Source organism: Typha angustifolia, chromosome 2 (genome assembly GCF_048772165.1).
Source record: "Typha angustifolia cultivar Huaian chromosome 2, ASM4877216v1, whole genome shotgun sequence".
Taxonomy (NCBI): domain Eukaryota; kingdom Viridiplantae; phylum Streptophyta; class Magnoliopsida; order Poales; family Typhaceae; genus Typha; species Typha angustifolia.
The window spans coordinates 1,061,630-1,079,644 of NC_133240.1; the positions used below are offsets into that span (position 1 = coordinate 1,061,630).

The 18,015-nt window shown below is 33.4% G+C and overlaps 1 protein-coding gene across 1 annotated transcript; it reads left to right on the forward strand.

Moving 5' to 3' along the window:
• Positions 1 to 7,327: 7,327 nt before the first annotated feature.
• LOC140770294 (protein PAF1 homolog) lies at positions 7,328 to 17,353 on the forward strand. Its single transcript, XM_073111408.1, has 12 exons — positions 7,328 to 8,493; positions 8,972 to 9,040; positions 10,949 to 11,056; positions 11,140 to 11,320; positions 11,406 to 11,485; positions 11,656 to 11,775; positions 12,321 to 12,426; positions 12,977 to 13,063; positions 13,253 to 13,321; positions 13,435 to 13,506; positions 13,582 to 13,743; positions 16,861 to 17,353. The coding sequence occupies exons 1-12, from the start codon at positions 7,583 to 7,585 to the stop codon at positions 16,987 to 16,989; spliced, it is 2,094 nt and encodes a 697-aa protein (XP_072967509.1). The 5' UTR covers positions 7,328 to 7,582; the 3' UTR covers positions 16,990 to 17,353.
• Positions 17,354 to 18,015: the final 662 nt, after the last annotated feature.

Genomic DNA, 18,015 nt, shown 5'->3' on the forward strand with positions numbered 1-18,015 from the left:
TAATTAATTTTTTTTTATGATTGTGAGCCTACCTCTATTTTGTGGTAAAACTTGAGTTAGCTCCATCATTTCTTTGATTAATTTGAGCCTTTCACCGGTGGATTTTCACTTATAGATTATTTTTTCTATGTTGAATGATTATTCATTCTTGATCTTACTTAGTTATCAGCTCAATTGAAATATTCTTGTGAGATGCATTATTATGCTCTTCAAATACAATATATATAAATTTTTTCACTATAAGTGTTTTTTTTATTGAAAACTCTATATCTTTTACTAGATGTAAAATATTTTTAAAAAATAGCTTTATTTGATTTGGTATCAAATACAAAATATCTTTATTATTATATTAAATGTAACATAACAACCGTATATGAAAATAACTAATATATAGTTTTCTTCATTTCAAACATCAGAAATTTCTTTTCTGAGAATAGATATCATCATAATTCGATTTATAATATTACAAGTAGTGTTAGCTACTTCAGGCCAAAAATATTTTTGAAGAATTGCATTCTCACAAAGCTTGCATGGTTCTAGCCACTCTTCCAAATTTTTATTTTCCTCTCAATTATACTATTCTATTGAGGTGTTTTTAGGAGACAAAAAGTTAAGATCTATTTATGTTTATTGTAAAAAAAATTTAATATTCTTGTTTTCAAATTCTCTATCATAATCACCTCTAATACTAAAAATGTGACAAAGTCTTTTTCATTTTGAATTTATCTACAAAGTTTTATAAAAAAAATACAAAAAGCTTTATTTTTATGAGCAATAAAAAAGCTCTAGTAAATTTAGAAAAATCACTAATGATAGCATATACATATCATTTCCACCAAGATAAATAGCCTTGTAGGACTAATTAGATCCATATGCAATATTGTAGAGGTCTAGTAGTATCAACTACATTGTTAGCTTTAAAAGATGTTTTTGTTTCTTTTTCTTTTTGGCATGCAACATAAAGTTTATTTTTTTTTCAAATTTGATTTACAGATAACTAATAACTATCTCTCTTTTTATAATCAAATTTGTAGCAAGTCTTTTATGCAATAAGAACGCATTATTAGTATAACCGAAAAATATTTGACATTAAAAGAAAAAAATATTTTTAAGATCAACAGTGTAAATATTTCATAGATATACATAGTAAAGGAAGTATTACTATCTTTAACATTTTCTATAGTACAATAAGAGTGCTTAAATATAATTTCATTTCATTTATCACATAGTTAATGATGCTTAAAAGATTAGATTTCAAACCTTCAATAAGTAAATTTATATTAATAATAGGAGAAGTATTTTTATCGATGCTATCAACACTAGTAATTTTTCTTTTACTATTGTCTCCAAACCTAACAAGCTCTTCTATTTTTGGGTGGCAATGTTGGCGAACTTTAATTTTTCTCTCTTAAGCATTCACTATCTCAAAACCATCTATCATTCATGTCTTTGAATTTTAAACATACCTACAAACAAGAAAAATACTCATTATAATCTAGCACATAAACTCTCTTGAGTCCAAGTTTAGATTGTTCTAAAATTACATAAGTTTTTTTTCTTTTTTTTGGAATCTAAATCTAGCATGAGGGGATTTTTAGGAAGCCAAATAATTTTAGTTCCAACATAAGTATTATTCTAATATGATATAAATAATATAAATGACCATTTTTATACAATAATGATAAATAATATGACGATAACTTGAGAACTTGTCTTTAGAAATAAGTTATGTAAAACTTTTGATTTTGAGAATAATCATAATCAATATTAATCTTATTAAAATAATATATCTGTCTTCCAAATTAAGTTTTGAAATTTTTCGTTTCTTTGCACAACAACTTCTTTTAAAAAATCTTTCATGCTTAAAATTATTTAAAGATAGTTCTTTTAATTTTATTTTTCAAAATATCATTTTTCATCTTTCAATGTTCATTTTCATGAGAAAGAGAATAAACAACTTTAAAAGCATTTTATAATTCATCATATAAAAACTATTATTTAGTAATTGTCTTACAAACCTTATTATCTTATTCTGCGATAATGTAAAGATTTGCAAGCTCATTATCGTTTTACTTTATATGGGCTAATTGAATCACTTTTGCCTCTAGGTAGCTAAAGGGACTTTCTTTTTGTGCTCATTAACTTCTTTAACTAGGGACAGTCAGATTTGATGTGGCATATCTTTTTGTCTAGTAGAATATTATTTTATCTTTTGCTATATCTCACTTTGTGATCTTATACCTTGTTATGAACCAAATCTAGAATGGTTCGTTCGTAAGATGATTCTGATATTTTGACGGGTAGTAACCTCAAAAGTTTTGGATCTAATGATCTTAGAATAAAGTCAGTTAGAGATTCGGATGGAAAGTTATGGTTAAAATAGTGGAGCAAGATCAGAACGGAGTATAACGATAAATATTTGATGTTGCGGCTGTCATCGGAGGGTGGCGGACGGCGAATGGTGATGGTTGACAACTTGTTATAACCCAATTCCAAATTGGTACGAGCTGGTGTGAGGGGAAGAATATATAAGCTTAGATATGGCTATTGGTAGGGGATTGATCTACTTTATATAAGTAGATAGAAGATGGAATGGCTCAAATGAAAGAGGAGATCACAATGGAAGTTGTGATGGTGGTGACGACATGACACTTAGGGTGGTGGAGGCTTAATTTAGATAGATTTACAGGAATGAAGATATTTTGGAAAAATTATGGGGGTAGTTTTACGAAACGTAGGATTAATGAAGAGATGGCTAGGTCAACTAGATTGAGAGGGCAATGGAGGGTTAGGTCTCGAGTAGGGTTGTAGATGATGAAAGAGTGTGGGGCGACAGACCGAAGGGAGGCTCGCTAGAGTAAGGAGGGAAAAATGGTGGAGGTGGTTCCTCGCTCGTGGGAAGGAATTCAGCATGGGTATTGAGGGGAAGATGGATGATGGAATAAGTTGGCTCAAAGCTTATGATTCAATCAATTCTAAGTATTCGACGAAATCAAAAATGGTTATCTTTCACATATTTAGATGCTAGCCAATAATTCAAAAAAAATTCAAATTTACCCTAACACTGAATGGTGTTGGCATCAGGCATTTGAACGTCCTCTTTCGGCATGCGAACACCTAACTCATTTCTAGCTCTCAAGCTAGGGCATTCAGACGTTCAAGCCTGAGACAAGAGTTCCTTGACTAGTTAGGGCATTCAAACACCAAGAATGGGTGTCCGAATGCCTCAGCCTGAGCACCTTATTTTCAACAACAAACTCATAAATTGTTACAATTCATAAGTAAAATAACTAGACCCATAAATTGAGTCATAATGGGTTGGCTCCTCTTCTTTAGGCTAAAGCTATATTAAATTGCTATAGTGCCGACTATAGAGAGTTAAATGCTCAATTCTCTATAGGGTAAACTTTAAATTTGCACTATACAATGATATTTTTCTTATTGTGTATGTTGTTGTTAGCAAATTATATAATTTGACTAAGAAATGAATTTCCTAGAGAATCTTGTATATCTTAGATAATCTAGTAGGAAATACACATGAAAAACTTTTTCAAAATGCATTACGAGATAATTGCCTTGTATAGAAACAAACATTATATTTGCTACAAGTAGACCACCTATCTCATAATTTGTAATTATTATCATTTTTTTTTCTTCTTCTTCTTTCCCTTCCCTATCCTTATAAACTCCTCATACTTCCACAATCTCTATGCTCTCTCCTAATATAGCTTATTATTATCATCAAAGTAATATAACTCCCATATTTATTTGTTATCATTAAAATTAAATAGTAAACTATTCAAATCATAGGACGAACATGATAAATTAGTGCCAATAAACTAAAATGATCCCAATATTTGCATTATTAGTTATAGAACAAAAATCTAATAGTTGGAATATGGTGCCAACTATAAGGAGTTAAATGTCGGCCATAAATGATAAGTTAAAATTAATTTTAACTATAGGGTAAACTTTAAATTTGCACTATACAATGATATTTTTCTTATTGCGTATATTGTCGTTAGCAAATTATGTAACTTGGCTGAGGAACGAATATTCTAGAGAATCTCGTATCTTAAGAAATATTGCATATCTTAGAAAATCTAGTAGAAAATACACACGAAAAACTTTTTTTGCGTGCGTTACGAGATAATCGCCTTGTATAGAAACAAACATCATATTTACTATATATAGACCACCTATCTCGTAGTTTCTAGTTATTCTCATTTTTTTCCTTCGCTCCTTCTCTTTCCCCATCCTTATAAACTCATCATACTTCAACAATCTCTCTGCCCTCACCTATCTTTGTTCCTATACCATTACAAGTTACTAGAATCTCAACTTATCAATAATGTCAGATGAGGTTCCAAGCATGTTTGGAAGGAAAAGGTATAGCTATTCTGAATTTTGTACTTATTTTCTCTAATTATTCTTCTTTCTTACATCAGCTCAAGTTGAAAGTTTGACATCAGCCATTTTATCTATTGATAATCCTTTACTTGAGCACTCTTTAATTTTTCAAGGATTTTTTTGGTTATTATCTTTCTTTCATTTTCCTTCGTCATTTCTTAGTCAAATAATTGATTTCCTAATAAACATGTTTAGGTTTAGAAGGTTGTGGAAAACTTTATTTGATAGTATTTGATTGTTGATAAATTTTTGTATGCTAAGAGTTCATTTCATATGAATATTGTTTTCTATTGACGCAATAAATCTATATACTATCGATAACAATTAAATCACTACCTTCATGGTATGTAGAGGTTAAATATGTGATATTTTACTTAGTTATAATTAAATATAAATCTTAGGAAGAGAAAAGACTTTTGCCTCGTTTGATTCATGTATAAGCCTTAAAAGCAAATAAATAGTTTAAATATTTTTTGGCAAAAAAAAAAAGATTGGGTGTGATAACTTTATCGCATCTACTTAGATAAAATAGAAAAATATGCATAACTTAAAATTATGCATGTCGAACATATTAAAGCACTATTTTAGATAGAGAGAGTGGTGCTTGTTGTGCTACAAATAATAAGGAGTTAATTATCAAACTACTGTTTGAATTTAAAAATAATAAAAGGAGATAGCTTATGTAATAAAATAGTACTCTATTTATCTTATAGCTTAAAATAAGTTTTTAGCTTATCCATTTCAGATCTTGAAGTCAAGTATTATTTGTTTACTTATTTCACTTCAAATGCAGTTAGATTTGGAAAGAAAGAAATTGTTGAGTAACTTGAATTAAAAATAATGAAATATGAAAGAGAGAGATTATGTAATAGAAGGGTATCTTGTTCATTTTATAGCTTGAAGTGATATTTAGCTTATCCAAGATATAGATCTTGAAGTAAGTTAAGTATTGCTAATACTTGATTAAGATATGAATGCCCTAGAAAAAATTTTACATCTTAAAAAATCTTGCATAATTTATGAAATTTTGCAAGAAACACATTTTTTTTTTATTGCGTCACAAAATAATCATCCTGTAAAAATCAAACACTCTATTTCTTTTCTTCTTATTTCCCTCTTCCTCAGGAAAATTTTATACTTCAACAATCGCTCAATATGTATCACATTTATGAGATTACGATTTTGATTTTGTATTTGTTTTTCTGACTATTCCTCTTTCTCAATTCAACTAAATTTGAAGTTTGATTTATTTTTAATTATTTAGTTTTAGAGGGTCCTTTATTTATCTCATCTTTTTTAATTTTTGAATGATTATTTTAAGAATTATTTATACTTCTCTTTTTCTTTCATCATTTCTTGATCCTATAGTCTGACATAGTAATGATAATAAACCTGTCTAGTTTATAAAGATTGATGATATTTCATGAACATCTTTATTTGACAATATTAGAGTGAAATTAAGTTCTTCTATCCTAGTTGGCCATTTCATGTTAATATTGTTTTAAAAACTTATTACTTGAAGAAAATTACATACTTATCAATTACAATTAAACCACTACCTCCATAGTATAAGTATAGGATTAACATATTATATGTTAATTAGATTTTGGTAATTACAATTCAATATAGATCTTTGGGAGAAAAGACTAGAAAGAAGAAAATGCTAATTGAAAGTGTGAGCATAAACTTTCAATTGAAAATTATAAAATATGAATAAGAGATATATTATAGAATAGAAGAGTACCTTGTTCATTTTATTGCTTGAATTAAGTTTTAGGTTATCCATTTTAGAGCTTGCAGTAAGTTATTTGTTTATTTTCTTCTCTTTGGAGTTATACCATTATAATATACTACAACCCCAGTTTACCAACACTATCAGATTAGATTCCAAGCATCTTTGTCTAAAGCAGGTATAATTATTCTTATTTTTGTACTTATTTTTTTATAATTAATTTTTCTTTTCACTTCAACTCATATCTTACATATGAAAATATTAGATTAGAGTTAAAGTTCTTTATTGGGGTTAAATATATTTTACCTTTCTGTACTTATGTCCAAAAATTACTTTACCTTATTACTTCAAAAAAAAAAAAACTCAAATTAGTCATATACTTATTATTAAAGTGTGACGATTAGTTGTTTCATTTAAATTATCTTATTTTTAATTTTTTTTGTATACAGAATTATCATTCTCCTCTTATATAAGCATTTTTTTTCTCTTCAAAAAATATACACGTGTTTTATTAAACCTAATATAAAGTTTAATAGTTATATCACATTTTACCTAGTAAACACGGCAGGGATATTTTGGTAATTTGTTGTATCAATTTTGATAGAAAAATTGACTGTTTCACTTTAGTCGTAGATACAGGGACTAATTTAAGACTTTTTAAAGCATACGGAGGTAAAATAATTTTGAACATAAGTATAAGAGAAGTAAAATATACTTAATCCTATATATTAATATTGTTTTAGAAAGTAATTAACATATGATACCTTTGGATTCACTATTTTTTGAGTCTTTGAATATGTATGTCAAGAAATAAAATGATAGATATTGGTTATGTAACTTTATTGAGATATAGATATCCTGGGATATCTTACATACCTTTAAGAGATATTGCCTATATATTAGTAAATCTTGTATGAAATACAGTAACCATTTCTTTTTTTATTAGGACATAAAATGAGCATATAATTAATTGAAAAATAATCTCCAAGGAAGGATTTAGTGAAGATATGAGGAAAATCTTTCCAATATTGGAATGGATAGGCATTAGGACATTGGAGATGATGTAATATTTCCTCACCTCATAAAGACAAAAATAGTGTAAGAGAGGAAATCAAAGAAATTACTATGTCTAGATTCTTTCTCTATATATAGAGAGAAGGAAAGAAAGAGAGAAGAAAAGAAGCGTTACTCTGTTCCTTGTCTTTCCGCTTGTCAAACACCTCGCGCTCTTCGTCACTCCTTTCCGTTTCACTCTCTCTCTCTCTCTCTCTCTCTCTCTCTCTCTCTCTCTCTCTATAACTCTTCGTCCACGCCGCGCGACTCCTCTCTATAAATATCTCGATACCTCAACAGCGAGAATCCAACTCCGTTCTTCGGCATCCGGTCGAAACCCTAGAACTCTCGTCTTCCTAAAGTTGGTTCCGATCTAGGGTTTTGCCGATGGCCTCGTTCCGGCCATTCCCGCCTCCTCCTCCTCCGCCGCCGCAGTCATCCTTCCCTCCTCCTCCTCCGCCGGCGCAGAACCCTCTCCCTCCTCCCCCCTCGATGCCTCCGCCTCCGCCTCCGCCGCAGCAGCAGCAGCATCTGATGAATCCATTACCTTACCGGGGAGGCGGGGGCGGCGCGCCGCCCCCGCCGCCGCCACCGGCTAACTACGGCCGGATCCCGCCGCCGATGATGCCGCCGCAGCAGCAGCAGTACGGTGGGTATGGCGGTTCTTCTCTCCCCCCGCCTCCTCCGATTCCGCCCCCTTCGTCCTCCTACCCTCCTCCTCCCCCGCCGCAGATGTACTACCCTCCTTCTTCGCAATTCCCTTCTCAGTATAATAACCCTCCTGTCCAGCCCCCGCCTTCTTCCCCTCCTCCCCCTCCTCCGCCTTCCTCCCCTCCTCCTCCCCCTCCTCCCGTGCCCTCTGCCCACCAGATCCAGTCCCACCCCCCGCCCCACGCCAATTCGAAGGAATCCGCTCCTCCTGGGCGCAATCAGAAGCCCGTCCTCCCACCCAAGCAGCTAAAGGGGCCACCTTTCGCACCTGCACCGCAAGGGGGTAAAGCTGCGGGGCCGAATGGGCCACCCAGGAGGGCAGAAACAGAAGAGGAGAGGAGGATAAGGAAGAAAAGAGAGTATGAGAAGCAGAAGCAGGAGGAGAGGCGACAGCACATGCTGAAGCAGTCACAGGGTGCTGTGCTGCATAAGACGCAGATGCTGGCCTCTTCGAGCGGAGGTGGCGCAAAGCCACATTATGGGTCAATGGCAGGTTCACTCCATGCACGTCGCACGGGGCCGTTCCTGGGTGGGGAGAGGATTGAGAATCGGCTTAAGAAACCAACCACATTCCTGTGCAAAATGAAGTGAGTTTGATTATGAATTCAGGTCATTTTCACATAGTGGAGAATTCTAAATCCATAAACTTTTAAGGCGTATGAAAACTATTAGAAGTACTTATCATGCATTTCATGTGAAGTTTGAATCCTCTGACGGGATTTTGTGCTTGCGTGATTGCTTACTGGGAACCTTTTCTTGGGTAGTTTGTTTGACAATGTAAGTAATCTGTTGCCATCTTTTTATTTACTTATTTATTTTATTTGAGAATGCATTTGATATCATGAGAGAATGCAGGAATTGCTATTTAGAGTTGATGCTTTGTGAGATCACCCCTGATGATTTTGTATTTCAAAATAATGTTGTTCATTCTTCTTTAGAGTAATTTGTATCCATATAATCTTACTACATCTTGGTAAACCATTTGTTGCCAAATATGCCTTCGCTGTACCTTGTTGTGTGAATAGTACATACTTATGATCTTCACTTCCAATTACCTTGATTCAGGTTTAGGAATGAATTACCAGATCCAACAGCACAACCAAAATTACTTCCACTTAACACTGATAAAGACCGGTATGTTTGGCTACTTGCTCTGTTTCTCTTTATTGTCTTTATTGTGCTTCTATTATACTTCTGTGTTTTATTGTACCTGTTAGTATCACATCACCAGTCCACATGTACCATATGTTCTTTTAATAGTTAAGTCCTTTTACTAATGTAATTTTTTCATATTTTTATCTATTGAGCATTTGGATGTATGTTGCACTCATGCTGGAATATATAGTCCTCTTATTAGTTGATAAAACTGTCTGTGGACTGATTAATTGGTATGTCTACCTTCACTTATCATTAGATTGAAGTGATTCTATGCAAGCTAAACTGCTGTTGGAAGTGATGGCTTTTCTCTTTTCTAGCAAATAGCTTTTCAATTCCTCTTTTCTCTATCATCTTGACCTTTGAGAATTCCTTTCTTGTCATACCATCCTTTGTTATTCGCCTACGAACATGTGTTTGCATCCTGTTCCCACACCTGTTCATGTTTGTAGGTTTAATAAAGCATATTGTTGTCTCCTCTACTTTGTAGTTCATTCTGTCTACTTTCCACTATAGCTATTTCTCTTGATCAGTCTGATTAGCCAGTGATGTTGTAGATTGTTGTTTCTTCTTGTGAGCTACTTAGCTGCTTTTTGTTTCTTCACCTCTCCTTATTCTTCAATTACAAGGAATTATACAGTGGGATATGCTATTTTCCACAGGCTAAAGTAGATTATAGTGTCATGGCAAACATCACTTTCAAGGTGGTGTTAGTAACTACCACTGTTTTATGATACAAGGTTTTTATGCCAGTCTTATCACATTTTATTGTGATAGTTAATATTACATCATTAGAATTTCTCATTGTTCTGCTGTTAGCATGTTCTATTTGATTCATATTCCTTTGAAGATTAGCATTCTTGATGAACACTCCTTAGAGCTTCGCTCAGAAGTAACATGGCATATGAAATTTCATGGTTTGGCAAATGTCGTAAGAGCATGCTACATTTATCTGTGTTATGGCTTTCTTTGTTAGTATTTTTTTTTTCCAATTTGATTGGTTTTTTTTAAACTTTTTATTTTTTATTGACATTAGGTCAACCTCCAATATGAAGTCTTGTAGAACTGATGCAAACTTGTCCCAACCAATTAGCAAGTTTGTTATGTAAAATCTTATGAGTCATTTTACACTTTGGGGATTATTTAAATGGGTCATTCTTAAAAATTAGCTAGATAAGATCTGAACTGCTTTTTTCAATAAACATTACCAGCCTTTTGACCTTGATCTAATCCTTATTGTCCCAGTAATGTCTAGTCCATTATTCATGGCCTGGGCTCTAACCACCTGAGAAACAGCCCAAGTGATTAGGTGGAATATTTTGGATTAATAAGGTGGGTCAGCTTAGATTTGTTTTGTAGGGTTGACTATTGCCAGTCAGTATTGGACTCCATCAGCAATGGTTGTTTGACTTGCCAAAATGTGAATGGCATCACCTGTGGCATTGGTAGTGCATCTGTTGGTTTAGGTCATAAAACCATAACAAAACCTTCCAGTAGACACAAATACTAAGAAGATCCCTTGTTTTCCATAAAAGATGCTTGCTTGGGCTTTTATGTAGAAAGATATGTGATATTCTTACAATAATAATGGCTTATTTAATGTTTCTTCAAGGTTAGTTTTTGACCTTGCGTGTTTTCCTTGATCTATTTCTAATAACTATAATGCTTGGTGTCATTTTTTTCCTTTCACTTGGAAAACTAAATTACTAGTTTCTGGCTGAGCAGATGATGATGTTTGTGTTCTAGATGATTAAGTTATCTTTAAAGTAGATAATGTGGTTTATGTATTTTGCAAAATACAATATTAAATCAACTGATCATGTTTGATATACTGTTTGTCCATTATGCTCCAATTTTATAGGTAAGAAATTTCTTGCTTCGTTGCAGATATACAAAATATACAATAACATCATTGGAGAAATTGCACAAGCCCAAACTTATTCCAGAGCCAGATCTTGGGATACCTCTTGACCTTCTTGATATTAGTGTATACAAGTAAGATATGTAATTATCGATTTCTTCTATTCCTTTTGCAAGGTTTCTAGTCCCTTTGACACTCATACTGTATACTTCTCTAGTCCTCCTGCCGTCTTGCCTCCTCTTGCTCCAGAAGATGAAGAATTATTGCGTGATGATGAGGAAGTAACCCCTATAAAGCAGGAAGGTATAAGAAGAAAGGAACGACCTACCGATAAAGGTGTTTCATGGCTGGTCAAGACTCAATACATATCTCCACTTAGCATGGATGCCGCCAAACTGGTACACATAAGTAACTCACCATCACATTTGTTTCTAATGGCACAAACATTAATTATTTAGCTAATCAAGTTGAATTCTGTTACAGTCCATAACTGAAAAACAAGCAAAAGAAATGCGGGAAACAAAGGAGGGGCGTAATGCTTTCTTGGAGAATCTCAACAATAGGTAGGCCCATACAACATTCCATGAGTTCTTTAAATCAAGAAAATTTTTGCCTTCTTTTATTTATTTTGGAGAACCATAAACATTAATAGAACAATATATTTTTGCCACATCATTTCAAGAGAAAATTAGCACGTGGTTTTCTATTTTTCTCAACTGTACACATATTTCAGGGAGAAGAAAATTCAGGCCATTGAGGAATCTTTTAAAGCAGCCAAATTGCCTCCCGTGCATCAAACGAAACCTGCTATGGAGGCTGAATGGGTTCTGCCTTTGCTACCTGACTTTGATAGGTATGTCTCTCTCTAGAGATATAGCATGTAAATTGATTACCAATACTCATTTAATGAGCGTGCACTTGTATGTGCAGCAAGATTATTATCTGAGGATAAAATATTTGTGTTTACCACAACAAGAAACATTGGCTGTTCTTGCAATTACTATAACAAGTTTAAATTTCTTGAATGGTGACATGGAAATGAGTACGACATCTAAGTTGAATGAGGATATAACTGGTCTGGTTCCACAAGTAGCATGGTGATACCAGATCAGTTTATATGTATAAAGATGTAAAACAAGTTAACATTGTTGGTGCAATCTATATTTTCAGCGAAACAATATTATTGTGCTTTTCATAGACATGTTGAAATTTTTAACAGCAAAGAACATGAGAAATGCTTCTCATTTTTCAATTTTTATGCGTTTCTAATTCATGAAGATAAAATTGTTGAAAGATGTCATGCTAGAAGAATAAGCTGATTAGACAATTTAATCAAGCTTGAGATGGCCACTGGTAGTGTCACCTTTGCAGCTTGCTGAATTGTATTAACTGTACCAGGTATGATGATCGGTTTGTTATGGTAAACTTTGATGGAGATCCTACTGCTGATTCAGAGAAATACAACAAACTTGAGAGATCTGTTCGTGATGAGCATGAATCACAGGTGGGCTACATCCCTCTTTTGAAAATGGATGTATATTCATTTCTCTGCAGCATTTTGTTTATGCATTTACATTTAAACTGAACGGATATTCTTAAGGCATTCTGGAATCTGTCACAAGAATGTAGTTTAGTTTGGCTTATTGGGATATATTTTGTGCTTAGAGTTGTGGACTGTTAAGGTATATTGTACATTGTTGGTGCACTACTGATCAACTTAAGCTTTTGGGTCTTATGGTTATCTAATATGGTATTATTGTCAATTTTCTAAAGTTTTTGAATTCAAACCTTGTCTAGCCCCATTTATACTTATTTTACACTATTTATTTTGGTGCGGGAAGAGCCGCACATCCTCATATTTATCATTTGTCCATGTGCAGTATATCACATGTGAGGAATGTATTAAGGCATGATATGCTTTGTTGGTGCATTACCTAACATGTTAACGATCAATTGGTTATCTCACATAGCTTTGCATTTTCATCTTTGTCTAGTTATTTGTGCTTCCCATTTTTGCTTAGACTCTTTTATATTCTTTTATATTTCTATGACAGGCTGTAATGAAGAGTTTTGTAGCAAATGGTTCAGATCCTGCAAAACCAGAGAAGTTTCTGGCATACATGGTTCCAGAACCTGAAGAGGTATTAAGTTTAAATTTTACAATTACTTGCATGCAAATCTAGATAATTGAGATGGAATATGCTTGCCCTTTGTCTATCAAATGTGGATTCAATATTGATAGAATTTGCATTGCTGCCATCATCTTTTTAACTGTATGATCAAGTTGAACTATACAGTCCTGATGGTATTCACTCTACTTATGCTGACAGCTAACCAAAGACATCTATGATGAAAATGAGGAGAAATCATACTCTTGGCTGAGAGAGTATCACTGGGATGTAAGTGTCATAATACTTCATGATGCCTTGCTCCTTTAATCTATGTGTTTGTGGTATCACACTTCACATCAAAGGCTACGTACATAAAGGAGAACCCTTTTCTTGTGTTGCAGGTGAGGGGTGATGATGCTGATGACCCAACAACATACCTTGTCACATTTGAGGACAAAGCTGCAAAATATTTGGTAAAAATCTGGATGTTCTCATACTAAGCTTAGGTGCTCCGTTGGTTGCAATGCAAATGACCTCTCTTTGTGCAGCCTCTCCCCACAAAGCTTGCGTTGCAAAAGAAGAAGGCAAAAGAGGGCAGATCTGGAGATGATGTAGAACATTTTCCTGTGCCTTCGAAAATTACTGTGAGGAGGAAACCAGCTGCTGCTGCTGGAGAACAAAAAGGGCATGGAGAAACTTCTACAAAACATGTATAAATTGGTTTTCTCCTTTTGGATTTCAGATGCATGGCATCATGGAAGCATTTATTAAGATATCCTACTTTTATTGTTGATGAACTCTTATTTACTAACTATTTACAGAAAACTTACAGTATTAAGTATTAATGTCTAAAATATCGTCTAGCTGGTTTTGAACTGCATTTTATCATTCTTTCCTTTCCTGCAATAGTTTTTTACTTTTCATATCATACACCAAGTAGACTAATGCCTCTATATCATCTTCTGTTTCCTTGTTGGGAATATATCTAATAGATGGGATTCTAGGTTTGCAATGCTATGTACTGTAAGTATGATGACTTACATTCATTGCTTGTTCATACTAATTCCACATGTATTAGATTGCGATTGTTTATTATTAAGTATTATGACCCAACACACTGCACATATACATTGATATTAAATTACATATGTGCGTATAAATCTATATATGTTGTATTTAATATTGTGTGGACATATGAAGGCATACATACGGGTTGCATATCATTTTCTAACTTATCCCCAATGTTTGTAATTCTCATTTTCCTAATTTTGCTTTGAGCCCAATTCATTGGAGAAATTATGTTGACTTGTATTGTTCTAAATATTTTGGACGTTTATTCAACTATTGAATTTGTTCTAACTTTCAAATATGTTAACTTGTATTGTTCTAAATATTTTGGACAATAAGGTCGGGACAGGGAAAGAAGGAAGGTGGGAATAGCAGGTCATAACACATTTAACTTGAGTGAATGGCTTCGTATTGCGGGTTAGGTCATGTTTTGTGCCCAGCCAACCCACATTGCAATACATTTTATTTTAGTTAAACAGATCTCAGTTTGGGTTAGGATGGATTGTGTTGAATCAGATCGACCTGGCCTGCTTCCATTTTCATCCATTTCCATTGATCACAAGTTAACAAATGCTAGCTACCAGTACACCAAATGTTTCTCCATCTTTTCCTCTCTCACTCCACTTTTGCAACCGCATGTTCCTTGCATCTTTTATTGTCATTTAGAGCAGTTTCTCACTTGTTTTGGCAGCTTGCTAGCAGAGAATGTGCCACCTCACATGTACAGTGGGTGGCACAGAAATCCTTGTTTGGAGCGAGTTAGGACTTTTAGAACCTTGTAGAGTTTTAGAAGTTTTGATGATAAGAGTGGTGGATACTTTCACTAATAATGTTAATAAAACAAAAACATTAATAGGTTCACATATCTACCATTACATACTATGTGAGTCTTGGCATATACAAATGCCAATGACAAGTAGTGCAACTAAAATAAGAATTTCCAAATATAATGCTACAAAGATGTAGATCCTCAATTTATCTACAAATCTCAAAGGAGAGAAGAAACTATGGACTGAAATTTGATGAATGAACTGCAGGCTTTGAAGGTGTTGGATTAAAAAAAGAGAAGTTTGGAAAAGTAACATCTATTCCTGGAGACTAGATGGACCTTGCTAGTTCAACTTTAGATTTCATTCATCATTTAGGGATAAAAAGAAAGTATTTTGACAATATAGTTTTAAACTCCAATTTGAAATCTCAAAGTCTTGCAAATTGATTGTTCAGGATTCTACTTCGTTTTTTGTGAGAAGCTCCTAAATCTCTTTTCCCTTGATCTCAAAAGGCAAAATTATCTCTACAGTTTACTATAAGTAACTGCCAAATGACTAATGTGCGCATTTGACTGAAGTATACATACGGGTCTGGTTTGGTTTGTATTGAAGTAGAAATGCTTTTGTTTGGTCTCAAAAGGTTTAAAACAAAGGCTCAGAATATCACTTCTTTGTCTTTAACCATTTCTAATGTGCTGCCTTCGTCTTCCTTGGGTATTCTTTGGTATTTCAGAGTCCAATTTGTCAGACATCGGCATTAAAATGCATCGATCTGTGAGAAATTCCATTGCTAGAATACCTCCTTGTGAGCGATTTGTTACAGCCCTTATGAATCTCGATGTGACCATTGTTCCAGTTGTAAATGATAGTATGGTCCCTATAGCAAGGATACTTCTTTTCTTACCATTTCTAAGGCTTTCGTTCCATCTATGAATTGACTATATTTGACCATATAATATGGAAAGACTGACTTAGATGATTGATATTGGTGATTTTGTAATTTTCCTCTTATCTATACTCTGTTGCTCCTACTGCCAAGTTTTATATTACTCATTAAGGTCACTCTCTGACTTACTACCTCAATTCTTTCTGCATCTGATTTGTCTGAATGGAAAATGTAGAGGATGTTGTTAAGTCTTTGAAGATAGTTGGCAGGTAGTATTTATTGCACAACCATAAAATACTCTTCTATTTTTTCTGAACCCTTCCCCTTTCTCAGGCTGATGATGAGCGCAAAGCCTTTTTGAGACATTCTTTAGTATACTTTGGTCCTTTTCTGCTTGCTCTGTTTTCTTTCTTGTCTGCATGATAGCCTTCTTACAGATTTTCCTACCATAATAGCTAATCCTCAAGAACTCTTCAATTGCATACAGAATTTATGATTTCATATGAAGTTATGAACCATTACTCACTTAAGTAACTGTGACAAGCTACAAAATGTTGGTGACGTGTGTTATAGCAGTTGTACTCTTTTTTTAATGCTTTTATACTAATAGAAATTATTAATAGGAGCTATTTCTGAGCTTTTTATATATTATGTGGTATTATTTTACTGTATAATCATCTTCTATTAATTGACTTATTCCTGAAAGCTGAAGTTGTGGCTGTAGTCTTGAAAAAGCACATTTGCGGAACTCAGTCTAGTGCTCTGTCTTGTATTGATTTATTCTTGTTCTTCTTGTTATCTGCTGATTGTGATAATTCTTTCTATGAAATGCATTCTCGAGTAGTATTCTATTTCCTTCATCTATCTGCTTTAGCTTGCTGGGAAATGGATATAAGTAGCTTTAAGATAGAATATGAGCTCCTTTACTTTGTATGTGTGTGTGTGTGTTTTTTAATTTTGCTTATTTAATGGAATTGATAGCTTCATTCTTTATAATTGACTTTGATTCTAATAAACCAGGAGTGTTTTTTTGGAAGCTAAATTCTTTCATGCAGCTTTATTATTCTATCCATGAACTTTCAATAATATATGATTTCTTTCAGGTGAGGATAGATACTATGAATTCAAAGAGAGGAAGATCCTTTGGTGACGAGGAACTTGAAGGACGGAATAAGCTTACACGGAGGGATGATATAGATCAGTTCAGTGAAGATGAAGACATGTCTGATTAGTCAACGGCAATGCATGGTCTCTATTTATGTGATTTACACAGATTTCCTCGGGAAGTTTCAGATGCCCAAAGGTATGCTGGAGTACTACCAACAAATGTGGTGGTTGAAATGCGGAATTTACATAATGTCATGTGGTTGGTATCTCTCCATCTGTATGTCCAAATAACCAGTCTTATGCTTACTGGTGATGGTTGACTTGGCATCAATGAAATGCCTTTCTAATCTTGCTAAAATATAAAGCTGTATTTCACATATTAGTTTATTCCCTAATGATAATTACCCTTAGTTTTGTTTATTTTATTTGATACATGTAAATGTGACAAATTTTTGGCACCTAAAGTTATAGACAATCACTTTGTCTCAATTTGAGTGTTCCAAATTTTGTTACTTGTAAGTTCCCGTATTTAATAAATTTAGCATTTAGAAATGTTAATGATTAATCATATATGAATATAACACCAAATATGCTTTATTTGAATACATATCCGAGGATTTAGTGATATATTTTACAGGGATATTAAGTTAGGATTATATCTATATAGTCTCATGCAGAGGATGCGGAGTGTACATTTCAACTTGTAGAACTTTAGTATGATGACTTGAGTATTGTCATAACCAACAAGTGCAAATATATACTGTTCACTTTTTTGAGATAATGAATGGCAGCAGCTGTCTAATCAAGTTATGAAAGTATAAAACTGTAAAAGGTGTTAACATGATAGTTTAGGAGTGCAATTGAATGCAACTTATGCCAAGAAGTATTAATGTTATTAGAAATAGCAGACTTCTAGGGCCATCTAAATCTTGTGATTTTTTTTTATGATTCTCAACAAGTTCTAGTTTTATCATTGATAAGTAGTTGAAGTTACCATTCACAACCCCATCTAACTAATGATTTTGGCAATTTGGGCTGTTTACCTTGCATAACTAATTTTTTCTGTGCATCGATCCCCTTCTGAATGTAATAATTCATTGTGACTAGGCTAATTGACATTCATTAGCTAGATCATTTCACAATGTAATGGT